Source organism: Protopterus annectens, chromosome 16.part0 (assembly GCF_019279795.1).
Source record: "Protopterus annectens isolate FY-2018-M chromosome 16.part0, PAN1.0, whole genome shotgun sequence".
In the NCBI taxonomy this organism is placed as follows: domain Eukaryota; kingdom Metazoa; phylum Chordata; order Ceratodontiformes; family Protopteridae; genus Protopterus; species Protopterus annectens.
The window spans coordinates 171667935-171684687 of record NC_056750.1 but is presented as its reverse complement, the minus strand read 5'-3'; the positions used below and the strand labels follow the sequence as shown (position 1 = coordinate 171684687).

The window sequence follows — 16753 nt, the reverse complement described above, 5'->3', positions numbered from 1 at the left end:
AGCCTATCAGGCTAAAGACAACCACAAAGCCTTCTACAGCTGTGTCCAAAACCCTAAAGGCAATACAGGGCAGAGTGCTGAATTGGTAGGTAAATGGTACCACTTTCACTGAGCAGAATGACATAGTGAATCTGCTGGCTGACAAATTCACCTCTAACTTCATCCCCCACTCTCCTCCTGCCTGCCCCCTTGAAATCCGTACCAGCATAACATCCCAAGTAGGTTTGGCATAACTCACTAAGGCCAAAGACACAGACTCAGTGGACCTAGACAATATCCAGGGTTACCTCCTAAATAGCTTGAAACTTGACCTATCAGGACCAGTTGAGTCACTTTTCAACTACAGCCTCAAAACAGGCTACATACCACATGAATGGAGGAATGCAATGGTTATCCCTCTTCACAAGTGTTGACAATCAACTAACCCAAGAAACTACAGACCCATTACTCTGACAAATCTAATTGCAAAGCCATAGACTGAATTATGGAAATGATTATTATTATTACTTTACAGTGTTAATACAAAATAAAACTTACAGTAAAATCTTAAGGAAGAATAATATTCCCCATGCAGCTACAACTATCAAGATTGGAGAATAGAATTATCTACATATGTACAAAAGTAAATGTTACTACATGTTTGCTACCTGCCATTATAAGCTACAGAACTTGCCATTGTCATGAAAGCACAAACTGTAATGTAATAAGAAGGAAAAGAAGTAATGAAAATGTCTAAACCTTAAATGGAGACATTGAAGCTAAAATCCATTGCAGTCACACACAAGCAATACTCTCACAGCACCTGTGCTAGCTCAGTGACTATGTTAGTGTCTGTTAGAGGGCAAGGTCCCAGGTTCTTACATGATTTAGGGAATTTTTTTTAAAAGCTGTATAGATCTGTAAATGGTAGAAACAAGCAAAGGACATACCACAAAAACAGGACTCGCTGGTGGAACTTTAATATTGACAAGCATTACAGTAAAAGGAAGAGTAAGTAAGAAAAGCAGTACACAGAGTGATAGAACACCCACCATTAAATTAAACAAGCAACTCGCTGATTGATTAAATCTACCAAAGCTAAGTTTGAGGTGAAAATAGCCACCCAAGCAAAGGACAATCACAAAGCCTTTTTAGTAATCTTTGTAATCTCAGGAAAACAACACAAAATGTGCTGAGTTGATTGTAAATGATGTTACCTACGCTGAAACTGAAGATATAGCTACTTTACTGGCTGATAAATTCACCTGAAACTGTGCCCCTCTCTCCTCCATTTTATCTCGGATGAAATGACTGAAATTGACTCACTACCAGCAGTCACAGAAGACCAAGTACTAAAAGAGCTGTCAAAAGGAAAAAAGTACTGCATTGTTGGATCCTGAGAATATTCCAGGATGCATCTTGAACAGCATAAATCACATTTAACCACAGCCCTAAAAACACTTTTCAACCTTGGCCTTTATACAGGTTTTGTAACAAGTGAATGGAGAACAGCAGCAGTTACTCCCCTAGGTAAGGGAGAACCTTTCAAGGACCCAAGCAATTACTGACCGATAAGTTTGACCAGCCTCTTGTTTAAAGCCAAGGAAAGAAATGTCATGGAATTAATCAATAAGGACATAGGGAACCTCCAAACACTGGGCCCATCTCAGTTTGGATTCATCAAAGTCGGGTCATGCTTACTTAGCACAGTGGACGTTTTTGAAAAAGGTTACCAAAACAATGGGCAAAGATAAAAAGGTACACAGTATCTTCCTCAACCTGGCAAAGACTTGACACAGTCCCCCACTCAGGCATAGTAGAAAAGCTTAATTAGCTAGGAATAAGCCCCTTATGTTACTTGATGGATTGTCAACTGACTCACAGATAGGATGCATGAGATCTAAAAAGGGGAAGATACCACCAGAAAAAGACCCGTCACCAGTGGGTTTAGTGCTGGGATCTCTTTGTTTGGCATCTACTTCTCAAAAGTAAAAGCCAGTACCAGAGGGCTCTGGCTAAGTTTGCATATTACTGCAAGCAAAGAGCAGTGATCAAATCTCCAAAGACTCAGACATCCTACAAGAAGACTTCTCTCAAACAAATAACTGGCACCAGACTCGTGGAATAAAGCTAAATGCCAAAAAAAATGCATTATTGTCTCCTTTGGAAAGTTGCCTCCCCAGGCAACTACCACAATGACAGCACACCCCTAAGAGTTGACCCAGTAGTTTGGGATTTTGGGACTTGACAGTGAACTTACTTTTGACCAGCTTGTGTCCACTGTGGTAAGGAAGTCCTTCTATGTTACACAGCTCATAAACAGCAGGATTGTTTCTAGATCCAGGGGTGTTATTGTCCCCCTTTACTCAGCATTCATCAGGCCAGTCATTGAGTGTAATGCCCTTTTGCCATGCACCTGTCTAGGCACATGCAACAGCTGCAGAGATAACTTACAGAATGGATGCAAGACCTAAACAGTATGTTCTACATGGACTGCCTCAAAGTCCTATTCCTTTCTGTTACAGACTGCTAAGAGGTGACTTGCGTCTACATTTAAGGCATCTTCCAATGTATTACTGATGGACTTTTTCACATCTGCAAGTCACATGGCATTAGAGATACTCGATCCAGGGACCTAAATCTCTCTTGCAACATCAAACATAATGGTTTGGAGGGACAGGTATATCTCATAGAGGATACCACTGCTCTGTAACACATTCCCCATCCATGTAAAACAAAGCTCATCGCTGACAGCATGGAAGTCTAAGTTGGATCAGTGAATGTACCCCACCTCAGGACTCCTCTCTGTAGTACTTACTAATGGACAGAAGCAGCTCCTAAATGCTTTATCCCAATGCATGGGTCCCCTCCACATATCTTTGTTTTGCTCTAGTAATTATCACTAGAGTAATGCATAAATATAGATCTTAGAAAGGGTTAGTTGAATATAAACTCCAATGGGATAGGTTAATTTTAAGCACTAAATGGGATTATTAGCTGCACTTAAAATGACCTACAAGGGCAGTTAGCCAAGTACTAACCTAAGAACTTGCAACTAAGTGAGCTTGGTCTTGGGTATTGATGGGAATCTCTAGCTGCCAATGAAGTAATAGTTGGATTTGCTAGGAGTGATTTTGGTCCCAGGAGCTCCACGTTAGGGCTTTTGGCAATTTGACTTGAGACTATGGTGTTTCTAACAAATACAGATATGCAGATGTGTGTTTGCGCGACAGCAGTTTTGCCAAATGCATAAACTTCTGAGTCTTACTAAATATTCTCTTCCCCATGCTTACCTATAATCACAAATAAACAGGATGTCTTTCTGTTCCACAGATGAAGCCATTCTGCATTTATCTTGCAGTGATGAATAACAAAGACTTTTTTTGCCCTTGATGATTACTGAAATACATTTTTGCGGCTTCACCAGGAAAGAGAAATGAGGTGATTGAGTTAAGCATCAAGATATGCTAAAAAGTACTGTCTTGCATGTCTTCATGTGAGTAGACAGTATATTGGCGGCAGTTTGATTAAAAAAATGCATGTTATGGTCTCTCTGCCACTAGTGCCAACTACTGCACTGAATGTTTATGCTCAACCAGAAAGATCAGAAATTAGTACACATTTTTCATGGTCAAATATGATGCACTTTCTAATTTCATTTTCCTGTTAGTCTGTACTTTGTCCATTTGGACAACCACCATAGTAAGAGTAAGAGCTTATTGTTGTCACAGTAAAAATTATTTAAAACGTACATTCTGCTCTTCTGCTGGGATGCACCCTCTTCACATCAGCAGCTCTTGGATTATGCAGTCCCTTTAAGACTGGGAATTGTCACCGTATTTGGATATGCCTTACTTTTTGCATTTTTTCCTGTATATCCACAGCTGATCATCAGCTGCTTTCAAGTCTTCTGAATATCTCTTACTTTAATGCTCAACTCCAGTTCTGATATCTTTTGCCCATTTTGTACATTTGAAGAGAAGACTGCAGCATTGTTAGCTGAAGAATAACCAAAAGGTATATAGAAACTTTACATTTCTGATGTGCTTTCTGTTATTGTTATATATTATGTCCTTGTATTTCTCATGATTATGCTGTATTTGTTCATGCAGATTGCTTTAACTGTATTTGTTTCCATCTTTAGGCCATCGATGATGCTTCTCACCATGTATATGCTGATCAGCCACAAGAGTTCAATGCCGTAGTGGAAGAAGTGTGTAGCTCTTTGGACTAAGTTACTTGCAGATATTGCCTTAATGTTAATGAAGCATCCATATTTGACATTTGTGGATGATTTGATGTATTCAGGGCAGTGGCTACTTGTGGCACATATCTCTAAAAAGTTGGCCTAACCACAAGTAATTACCCCATTTTCTTTTGCAGAATTGAGAAATCCCTCCATATCCCACACTGTATTTGTTTATTGAGATGACGTAGGTTAAAAGAAAAAAAAAAAAAACAAAACAAAGGAAAGTCTGATGTTTCTGTTTTGTTGTATACAAGTCATATTTTTTGTCAAGTGCCAAGAGAACCATATAAAATACAGAATATCTTTGCATTTGTCAGAAAGTAATTTGTTCCTTTCTTTTATCAGGTAGAGATTGCCATTAGTATTTTAATCCTTCCTGAAAAGATTGAGGTGGAGATGAAGTCGCACACAGTGTCTGTAGCTGTACTGACTGATATTGAAGTCTATAACTTCACTGTATTCTTAGAACTCTTCTGTTTTCCTGATTGAATTATTTAAAATTGTTTTCTGCATGCTTGTCACAAAACACCAGGCATTTCAACATAGGTGCATAGATGTGATATAACTCATTGTATATGCTTGACTAAGTACAGACATACTATTGCTCCGTATGGATTCAGTGCAGGTCGTTATAGACATATTACAACACAACTCAGTGTTCATTCAGTGCTTATCAGTAGAGGCATGATACAGCTGAGTGTACATGCACTGCAGGGCAGTATAGACATGGCATGGCTCACTGTGGATTCAGTGGTTCTCATACATATATCCGTTTACATACAACATAGCTCAGTATTCATGCCAAAGATTGTAAGTATACACAAGGTACACATTATTATATTTGTAATGTATCTGTGCATACATGTGATGTAACTTGCTCTACATGTGACATTGCAGTATGCATGAGATGTATTTTCTGTATGCATGTGGTAGAGCTCCCTGTATGCACAGTATATCTCACAGCACGTGCCACACCTTGTAGTATACAGTGTACATTTGATGCATCTCCTTTCACTTGAGGTACACCTCAGTATGCAAGCAGTGCAGTATTTTATATGTGGAGTGCATCTCAATATATGAGAGAAGCATATCAGTACATATGTTATACAAGGTAATAGGAAAGGAGAAAGAGGAGTGCTGCATTCTATATAGTTCAGAATTATAAAGTATCTTAATTTGTGTATGTTGTACATTCCAGTTTGTTCTTTGTTATGCAAAGATTGCACTTTATTGAAAATCATTACCCATTCTTTCCCAAAATGGCAAAAAAGCTAAGCAATCTGTTCTAACATTCTTTTTCTGATGCATTTAGTAAATAACGTTTTTGTTTTGCTACATGTAATGTGGGCAAACTGTTGTCCCATTCATTCCAAAACTGACTGAATTTGTAAATGGTGTAGTATGTCAGTGGAGGTGCACTATATGAGTGCATTGCTTTCTTTTATACGAACAGCTGAGTATTCATTTTGAAGTGACCAAGTATCTGCCTCTTTTCATATTTTTCTGCCAATCAGGCATGTAATATTTAACAATAATAATAGTAATAATAATTTATTAGAAGGGGGTGCTTATAAGGATCTGATGCTGATCATCTTTATTGTGCCATCTGTTCAACAGAATGCAAATGTAAAATATATCCCACGTGCACTAATAGCACATTAACTGTAGTACAGCATGCCTGCAAATATATAACCAGGATCTGCATGTTGTATGCTCTATGAAGGGGAAAAACAAACCTTCCTCTTATCATAGTAAATTTACGGGTGATGTAACAGTTTGTCAGTTTCTGCAGTATACGTCAACCTCATGATGCACATGTACATTTATACTGTAGGCTGATACTGCTCTTTCACAAATTCTCTGTTGCATTAAGTAAGAGTAAGTTATCATTGTGCTTTATGTTGATGCAGTATACGAATGTCAACAGTTCCTCAGCAGATAGCACTGAAATACATGCTGCCACAAAGGAACAGGCACAGATTTTTTTTGTAATTCACTCTTGCAGAACACTAACATCTAATGTCACTTCCAAACGGGTTCACTCTTGTCCCTCTAGCCCCAGCAAACTCCAACATGGACATCAGGGCATTAGTGGTATAATGGGACAACATCCAGTACTATCTTCAGATCTTTCGTGCTGCAGTTTGCATACTGAGCTTTAGTCTCCTGTTGCATTTCTAGTCCATCAGTTCATTCTTCTTCCAGAATTTCCTTGTAATGCCCCATTAGGGGAAAAAATCCTTAGCCTTGTTTTTTGTTTATTATTATTGTTACTGCTGTAGCTTTGAGTAATGATGTTGGTAAATAACTGATGTTAAGGTTACCAATTGTCTTAGGTGCAGGAAGCAGATACCATGCACATTTTTGTAATTTGTCTTTTTTTTGCTTCTGTCTGAAGCACAGTGTACCTAATTATCTCCAGTATGCTTTGTTTAACCAAAGGGCCATAAAGTGCAAGGTGAAATATTTCCAGGAATACTTACAACTGAAGAGGGTGCATATCTATTTTCTGCCTGCCATGCCATCATTCAACTTCCTTAAGAAAAAAGTTCCCAAAAGAAAATAGACTCTGGGAGACTGACAAAACTGCACAAATCTGATGGCTCCCTTGGCTCGAAGACACTGGTATTGATGAGGTTCCTCCACAGCCCCCATTTCTGACATCTGATTCTGCTGATGCCTCTGGTATAGCCTCTCAAAAGACCTCTTTGTCATCAAACAGTAGTATTTCCTTGAACAGCTTAAGTGCCTTAAACCAGTCTTGGAGCCTTCCCACAGGCTTCAGGATCTGATGCCTGCATTATTGACAGCACAGAGGAAGCTGACATCCTCTTAGTGTTTCTACAGGAAGAAGTTGAAAGAAACTGGATCAAGGTTTTTGGCATCCACCTGCATACCAAGGCACCCAACTCAGACCATACTGCCCCATATATGCCCAAGGCACCTAAAGTATAAAAGGCCATAGGTCTTTTTGCCTCTGCCTGAGCTGATTGGGCGTTTTTATATAGGCTTCCCTCACCAGATCTCTTTAAGTTGTCCTAGGATTTCACTGATTTCCTCAATCCAGAAAAACAACTTCTAAAGAACACACAATGCCAGGGGTACCCAATGCAAAAAAGGGGGACCTTTCTTTCCAGAGAGATTTACATACGACAATTCTGTTTCAAACTCTAAGGTAGGTTAGTCATATGCCTTCAATCTGACACTAAAGACAACTTAGCTTCATTACCTGAGAATATCTCATTTGGAAATACCCTTCTTAGTATGAAGGCGATCTTCAAGTGGGAAGCAAAAGAGTTCTCAATCTATGTTACAGGTCTGAGTCTTGAATTTTCTGGGTCTGCCAGAACCAAAACATCTGGCTAACCTTCCAGTTTTAGAAATCCCGAGTAATGAATTTTATAGTGCCTGTTTTCAAGCCAACTCCCAGCGCTCCTCCTTTGAGAAAGCAGACTGCTTTTGCAGGGTCCACAGCTCACAAGCATCTATACAAGAAAACAATTAATGATCCAGCAGTGGTGCCAATGGATTCAAGCAAGGGATCTAATGTGGCTGGATCTAGGAATCCCATTCTTAATGACAGGGAAAGCCAAATATGTGACCATTATGAGGAAAGAAGACCTACCCCTAAGCTGCCTTGGTTTTTAGGGCCCTCAACTGCTAATCTCACAAGTTAAAATTACAGGAATCTCTGCATGACCAGCTGAGACAAATTGCAAAGGAACTAAAAGATAAGTAGCTGAAAAGAGAGATGTTTGAACTATGCAAACTTAGTACCCAAGTTACCAAGCATTTCATAAATGCAGGTTTGCTGCAGCAGATACATTTTGCAGGGCAACTACTACAGTGTTATTAGTTAGGAGGAATGCTTCAAAATGTCCATGCAATAGGTTTTACATTGGCAAAAGCAAAAGTTGTTTTACTGCAAGGGTAAAGGAACTTATTAGGGACATTGGAAAGTCCCATAGTTATGCATTTTCAACAGGATTGCAGGCTACAGTTTTAGAGTAGATATGTTACAAGCCTTTTAATATATGTGATATAAAAAGGAAACTTTGAAGAAAGAGTCAGTTTTTATTTTAAAATTTAATACTTTGTCCCCTAGGGCACTAAACATGAAATGCAACTGGAGATATCTTATTTGATTTGTAATATAATTCTATTTTATTTTGTAATTGTTTTATTGTTTGAGTGAATAATTGGTGGGTATGTTTCTATATATAAAGCACTTGTGGGATGGAGAAGTCATACTCTATAAAGGCCGAAAGGACGAGGCACTAGAGGAATTTTACATTATTGTTTATTTTTTTTAATTCAGTATTTTGAGGAAACTGGTCCATCTTTTTTGTGGTTCCTGCTATTGGACTCTAGTTTGTTGTGGTTGCTTACTACAAAGCTATTAGGAGGAGTGCTTGTCCAAGGACTCTGGTCCTGGCAAAACATACCAAAGTGGAGCTGCCTGATGCCCCTTTAGGTAAGGAGTTTCTGTTTGAGACCCCATCAGACTAGAGGAAAAAGGAAGACTGTGCAATCAGTTAAGGATCTTTTTCATTCCCCACCTTCAAGACATGGAGGACCTGAGGGTCTTGACTTTCAGAGGGAGGTGTTGTGATTCATCCATCTACCCACCCCACCCAACCCACTCCTGTCCTTGCCTTCCTCGAACTCCATCCTCCTTCAAGTACAGAAGGCAGGCTGGCCTTCTTTGAGAAGCAATGGAAGTTCATGGCATGGGACATTTGGGTCATGCAGATTGTAAAGGATGGTTGCAGGTTATATATTCATAGAAAGAAAGAGGTGATCTTAGACATTCTACCTTCTCACAAAGGCCAACACATTTAGCGCCTCCATGGATATAAGATATACTACTCAAAGGTGTCAGACAGAAAGTTCCATAAAAACAAAAAAAAAAAGGACTGGGTTCTATTCCAGACTCTTTCTAGTCCCAAGAAAACCTTGGAAGTCCATTTTGGACCCTTGTATATGGAGCAATTTCATAGTGTCTCAAAATGCTGCTCTTGCAGAGCCTCCTATAATTGCTCCTTCACAGGTCTGTGTGATGGCCTAGGATCTGAAGGATGTCGATCTAGAAAGTCCTTTGGCCATGATGGATGAGTAGTTCCTCAGAATTAAAGTAGGGGGTTCACATTACCACGTTACCTTCTTGTCCTTTGGCTGGTCTGCGATTGCTGAAGCTGGGTTGTTCAAGTGTCTGGCTCCAATAATTGCTTTTTGAAGAACAAAGGGAAATCACAATTATCCATGCCTGGGTAACTTCCTCATCCAGTCTACTACTTCGTAGGAGATTTAGATGACTGTACAACCACAGTCAGCTATTTTTCAAAATCCCACCTCTCACCTGCAAAATGAGTTCTGTTTCTATAGGTTCTGCTACATACATGGAAACAAACCACATTCTTCCCAGTGGACAAAATCCTTTTCCTTTGAGACACTCTTTACCAGGAATGTGTGTGGTTGTATATCTTTTTGAAATGTCAGAGTTCTGGGATACATGGCTTATGAGCAAATTGTAGTGGTATCTGAATAGCAGATGATGCCAGCAAGTCCATTCTTTGCATATCCTGCTACAACCCTGCATCATGAAAGTACTCTGATGGCGCATAGAAGAAGACTTCCTAAACATGGAGGTACCCTTAGGTACCCTTCAAGCTGAACTTCAGTACATAGAACTAGCTTGGTGGGGAAGGTTCCTGTTTGGGACTCAAGACGTCAGGGGACCTGGAGCAAGATATTTAAGAACAAAACATATCAACATAAAAGAAGTGATAACAGGGAATATAGCCAATCCAACACACAGTACCATGATGATATGGTATATTAGCAGGCAAGTACGGAGGATCGGACACCTGTGTACCTAATGTGCAGGGATGGGAGGTAGCCCATGAGTCTGGTTTGACCCCTAGAGTACACTCTACATCCCATTCTAGGAGAGTACATTGGCAGGCCAGTTAAGCAGAACACATTCAGATCCCAATGCTTGCTGAACAGGGATGTGTTCTTGGACATAGTCCACAAATGGGATGTGCCAGTCGTAGTCCTTTTTGCTTCTCCAGGAATACAAACAATTAAGCAAGTATTGCACTGGGATACTGACAGAATGAGCCTGGACAACAGATACCTTCTGCTTAGTCTGGTCAGGTCTATTTCCATATAGTTTCACTGCAGTATCCTTGATCCCAAAGGTAGTGCAGAAGGTAAGCGAGAACTGGCTAAAAGTGCGACACTAATGGCATCAATTCATTCCGGGCATCATGGATTCTCTCCTGTTGAGTTGTGTAAGGGAAGAACCAGTTCTTTTGCATCAACATGTGGACCTCTTGACTCGAAGTAGGGGGCTTGAGATTCACCCTAAATTACAGATAGTATGGATAACAATGTGGATGATCTAACACTCAGCCTTTCTAGGCACATGCATTTGGAGTATGTGCTACAGATTTTGAAAAAGGCCAGGACACCCAACACAAGGAAATCCTATTTAGCAAAGCAAAAAACATTTTCCTTTTAATGCTGAAGTAGAGAACATGACCCAGATTCAGCACAGTGGTTGTGCAGCACTCACCAACCTGTTGGACTTGTACAAAACTGGGCATTTCCTGTTTCTCTCTAAAGGAATATTCCTCAGCTGTTTATGCGTGTCTGCCTGTGGACCAACCTCTTTTATCAGTACTTCCTTAAGGTGGTCCTGCATCTGAGACAACCCAAAAGGGAAGTTTGTCCACAATGGGATCCAAATTTTGTACTGGAAAAGCTCATACTCCCTCCATTTGAATCAGCTGCTTCCACCTCCATAAATAATTGTCATGGGGATAGGTATATTTCAGAAATGCAGGTCCTTATTTACAGTGAGCTCTTATTGACATTCCATAAGGATAGAATGACACTCCAAACTAAACTACCTTTCATGCCTAAGGCGGTTACAGAGCTATCCTTAAACCAAACTATTCACCTCTGTATTCTTTCCATTTCCAAGAAATAAAATGAAATGCATGTTGCATTTCCTAGATGTGCACAGACCACCATGATAGAACAAAGCACTGTAGGAATCTGATCATTTTATTCCCTTTGACAAAGACAGAAATGGAAAGCCTGTCAGTGAGCAAACTATTTCCAAATGTATAATCCATTTTTTTAGTTTCTTCTGTATTCATCATAGTAAATCTCAGGGCAAATAAGAGCCCATTGTAATAGGGCCACAGCTTTTCTAAGAAGGGTTACTAAATAGATCAAGGAAGCAGCCATATGGTCTGTAGTGCATATCTTTGCCAACAGCTACAACCCAGCTAGTGTTTTTGCCTCACCCATTTTACAGGGTTTTTGACCCCTACATCTTCAACATGCCGGCAACTGTCTGGTCTGAAAACTCCGTCAGTCCAAGAGTAAGTAGTGTAAGCAGAGAATTATAAAGAACAAAGTACAGTTATTTTAGCACCTGGCATAACTATATATGCTTGGGTATAGTCACTGTTTCAGTACCAGTACTCTATCTCCTTCCCATCTCTCTCTGGGATACATATATGTTAGGTATGAGTACCTAGACTAGTCATTTTTCACCTTCTGTGTCTATCCCCTGACCAGATACCCTTTTTCCCATGGTTCACCAGCAGCCTGGAGAGGCTGTTTAGGTTTCATTTGGTTGTAGTTCTCCCACCTTGGGATGGACCACTGCTGGGTGGGTCATGCTTTGGCAACAGGGTGCAAATCTGCACCTGCTAAGGCAAGAAAGATGCAAACTTGGTTCCAAATGATGCCTCTTTAAACAGTGACATTCTGATGCCCATATGGGAGGGAACCTCCCAGGTCTGGAGGGTGAAGGGCAAAGAGCTCTGGCAGTCTGATGGGTTATCAGGTTTTGGTATCCTGGAATCCCAAGAGTCAGTACTGTAAAGGTGAATATATTTGAACATCTAACATTAGAGTAAGTTCCTAATGCAACTAAACTTTCTGTAGCAAAAATGCACATGGAAGTTACAGAATTGTTAACAGCAGATTTGGATATCATACACACACACACACACACAAACACACACATTAAAATGGCATGTGATGTGGCTGCATTTTCAGATGCACACAGCCACCCAGAAAACAGGTATCACTGCGTGTTCCCAAAGTATCTATCAACAGAAGCATACCAAAGTAAGATCACACACACTAGGTATGCCGCAAACATTAACTACTGCATACTGAAATGTTAATACAGTCAAATACTGCAGCACCAGTGAAGCACAGTATAGCAGTGCCCAGTCAAGGCTGTGGGGTCTGCATAATATGTAGCACTCAGTACTATTAGCATAGAAAAGACAGTTACACATAACAGTATTTGTGAAACCGCACATGGGCATATCAGTGGAGGATTTATGTGCAGATTTCAGCTGTTGCTGATGTTCAGGGAAAATTTTCTGTCTCGGAGTTCTGTGTAGTTTGTCTTGTGGTATGTAATTTTGTGACAAGGCAGACGGTTTACTTTTTTCAGTCATGACATAGATTGACAGATCAGCTGAGCAGACCACAAGCAGATCCCAATGAATGAATGCTGAACAGGGGTGTAGTGCCAAGCAATTACATAATATTAGTTGGCATGCCATAATCACAAATGGTGCAGGTTTGTCAACAAGTGGTGAGCACTAAACTACAAAATGCAGAATCAGAAAAAAGGTATTAACAGCCCCAATAAAATGGACCAACTCTGTGGTGTCTGTACCTCGGAGCATGTCAAATTCTGTTGATCTTTAGTACTGAATACCTGATTGATGCCAGACGTAATTACAAGCATACCCCCCCAAGAAAAAAAACTCATAATGTACAAGTACTCTGATTCAGCACATATTTACATTAGTAAAAAAGAATATGTACAGATTGTCCACACCTGTTCCTCCTGATTGTTAATGTAAGAGTTTGAAAGTTATAATTGCAAGTTCATTAACAGTCTAATCAGAGACTGAAAGGTAGCAGTTTTAACCATGAGTATAACATGCAGATCCCCCTCCCCCTGCCAGGTGATAGAAAATGAAGAACAACTAGGTTCTTAGGTGTTTAAAAGGCTAACGACCACAAGAACTATTTTAAGCCAGACACTGTAATTACAAGCATGTCCCCCCAAAGAAAAAAAAACTCATAATGTGCAAGTACTCTGATTCAGCACATTTACATTAGGAAAAAGAATATGTAGAGATTGTCCGCGCCTGTTCCTCCTGATTGTTAATGTAAGAGTTTGAAAGTTATAATTGCAAGTTCATTAGCAGTTTTAACCATGAGTATAACAACATGCAGATCCCCCCGGCCAGGTGATAGAAAATGAAGAACAACTAGGTTCTTAGGTGTTTAAAAGGCTAACGACCACAAGAACTTTTTTAAGTCTAGCCATGTATCCCAAATCTCTGACAAGTTCTAGTACCATTGATCATTATAAGCAGGGGCTTGGGAAGTGAAACATTTACAAGTAGGGGCCGGTGAGATGAACCACTTGCAGGCTATCTGTGTCCATTAGAGATGTAGGTGGTAAACCAGGGATGAGTTCCATGTGCCACATGCAATTATCCATGTTTCACTTGAATTGGGTTGTGGAGGACCTTTGCTTTTCATGGATGGGAAGCCTGTTCCAGAGAAGAGGTAATCTCTGGGATACATACCTGTCTCTCTAGTAGGTCCTATTTGTATCAAAGGAAGGTTTAAGTCTCTACAATGGGTAATTCTGGTGCGTTTTTTTTTTTTTTTTGTGCGTGTGTGTGGATATGCAGGAGGTACATCAGAGTGTGGTCTGACAGTGCCGTGTATGGCAGGCATAGATCTCTTCTCAACATCCTGTAGGAGACAGAATACAGGGTTAGGGCCTTGAGGCAGTCAGCATAGGACGTGTTACTTATACCCTGTATTCTTTTAGTGAAGAACCTCTATGGATGTTCTAATTGTTGGATGGTTAGGTACATCCCAAAGGGGGCATTGTACTCAATGATAGGTCTGATACATGCCAATACAGTGGAAACAATGACTTCCTTGGACCAAGATGCCATACCCTTCTTTATATGTTGCACAATACAGAATGATTTCTTCACTGCTGTAGACATGTGATGGTCAAAGGCTAGATTACGGTCTGTGTCCCCACATCCCTAACAACTGGGTCAACTCTTAGGGGTTGTCAATAATGATAGTTTCCAGGGGTGGATGACTTCCCAAAGGATACTATTGTGCATTTCTTGGCATTTAGTTTTAGCCCATGGCCCTGATACCAGTTTTGTGTGTCCACCCTTCCTGGAGAATATTTGTGTCTGTGGACAATTCAATGACAGCTCCTAAATTGCAATGTAGATTTAGTCATCCAGAGGCCATTTACATTGATCTTGACTTCAGAGAAGAAAATGCCAAAAAAAGGAGCTATCCCTGGACTGGTCCCTGAGGGGCTCCACTTGTGACTGACCTCTTTGTAGAGGTGGACTCCCTAATTCTAATCTCCTGGGTCCTGTGTGGGAGTCTGCTGGCTATCCATTGGGTAACATAAGGGTTTGCACCTAACCTCTTAAATTTGTCAACAGTGTCCGAGTGGGGTATTGTATCAAATGCCTTGGCCAGATCAAGGTAGGCAGTTTGAACCATTTTTCCTCATCCATTGTTTTGGTGATCTTCTCAAAGAAGTACACCAGGTTGAGTAGGCATGACCTTCCCTTGATGAAACCAAATTGGGTTGGGTCCAGTATGTGGAGGTTTCCTATGTCATTATTGATCATTTCCATGATAATTCTTTCCCTGGCTTTGCATATGAAACTAGTGAGACTTGTGGATCTGTAGTTTCCAGGTTCTGTTGATGAATTTTATAGTGCCTGTTTTCAGGCCAACTCCCAACATTCTCCTGTGAAGAAAGCAGACAGCTTTTACAGGGTTCACAGCTCACAAACATCTGTGTAAGAAGGTTAGTCTAACCTGCAGAATAGTTTTACCTTTGTGCAGAGGGATAACTGTTGCTGTTCTCCATTCATGCACCATGAAGCCTGTTAGGGAGGCTACAGTTAAGCAGCAATTCCAGAGGACCTGATAGGTCATGTTTCATGCAGTTTAGAAGGCATCCTGGGATATTTTTTGGGCCCATTAATGCAGTGTTCTTGGTCAGAGACAGTATTAAGGGCTTGTTCCCTAGTAATAGCAGAGAGAGTTATATTTGATGGTATTTCCTGAGGGAAGGTTGAAGGGGAGAGAGGGGTAAAGTTGGAGCTGAATTTGACTGCTAGTAGGTTTGCTATATCTTCTGGCTCAGTGTAGATGGCTCCATTTACAACTAGGTTTGCACACAATTGTGTATTGCCTTTGAGGTAGACCTAGCTAAAGAATGTCTTGTGGTTGTCCTTGGCCTGGGAGGCCAAATTTATCTCATATTTGACTTTGGTAGACTTTCTTTGTCCTCTGAGTTGTTTAGTTTGACGAAACTGCTTTTATCATGCTGGGTGTTGCACCTCCTAATTTTTGCCATTTCTTCACCTGGTCAGATACATGATGCTGTCTCATCCGAATGTCACTGTAGTTAGCTGGTACGAGATAGGGATTTGTAACATTATGAAGGGGACCAGTAGTGGCAAGCGTCTGAGCATAGCACATAATGATCGCAAGCTGGGGCAGCTGAGAGGCTGTCTGTCCTTTAGAAGGTAAAAGAGCAGGCCAAGTCTGGAACACGAACACACACCCGAATAATTAGTGCACTGGGCCTTCTACCTGAAATGGTAATATAACTGCCCATGAAGCAGTTGTTGCACCATATTGAATACAAATGGAAGATATTGTGGCAGAATATCATATTACCAAGTCTAGCAGCAGATGATATTGCCTGTAATAGGTTCATAGATTAGTACTAGGCTAACTACCTTGTAGGTCATTTTAAACCTAACCAATTACCACGTGTGAGAATCAAACCTTACACCTTGTGTCTGTAAAGTGAATACCTTAACCATTATGCCAACCCCCTAACCTCAGGAAGGGAGATTTGGCACATTTCAAATAGAACTGTAAAATAATCTGCTTACACCAGAGCCTTGTATCATCATCTTTAAAAACTGCACCAGAAGCATGTCTGCATTTATGTCTAGTTGCAGCAAATGAGTTCAACCATCTGTAGGCTGACCAGTCCACTGATTTATGCAGTAGTGACCTGTAGGTATTTGGCTCTGTATTTCAAAACATGTAACATCGTCCTGGATATGGATCTCGTAAGGGCTGTTCTCTGCTTCTGATAGACCCCACAATCTTGGCTAAAGGTTCTTTTTTCAGCTCAAAAAAATCATCCAGTATTTTATACAGTACAGAAGTCTTGCAAAGGTTTATGACACCTGTAGTACCACTGTTTAACACCTCAAAACAGCTGTCAGTCCTTTTATTCCTATATGTTGACAAGCTACCTCGCATTGTGCAACTGCTGATCAGCAAACTTGACATATGCAAAGCAGTGTGGTCCTGCTTCTGTGATCAGTATGTATGTGGTAAGTATGTGTGGACATGCACCATGGTAATGTCTTACAGTGGTATAGC

At 40.4% G+C, this 16753-nt stretch overlaps 1 protein-coding gene across 4 annotated transcripts in view; it reads left to right on the top strand.

Annotated features, from left to right (window-relative positions):
* ABHD4 (abhydrolase domain containing 4, N-acyl phospholipase B) overlaps positions 1–4537 on the top strand; it is a 187256-nt gene extending 182719 nt beyond the window's left edge. For all 4 annotated transcript variants that reach the window (XM_044058328.1, XM_044058325.1, XM_044058327.1 and 1 more), the window contains one exon: positions 4124–4537. In XM_044058328.1, coding sequence (XP_043914263.1) covers positions 4124–4213 — 90 coding nt within the window. In that variant the 3' untranslated portion in view covers positions 4214–4537. The remainder of the gene's footprint in view (positions 1–4123) is intronic.
* The last annotated feature ends 12216 nt before the right edge of the window (positions 4538–16753 follow it).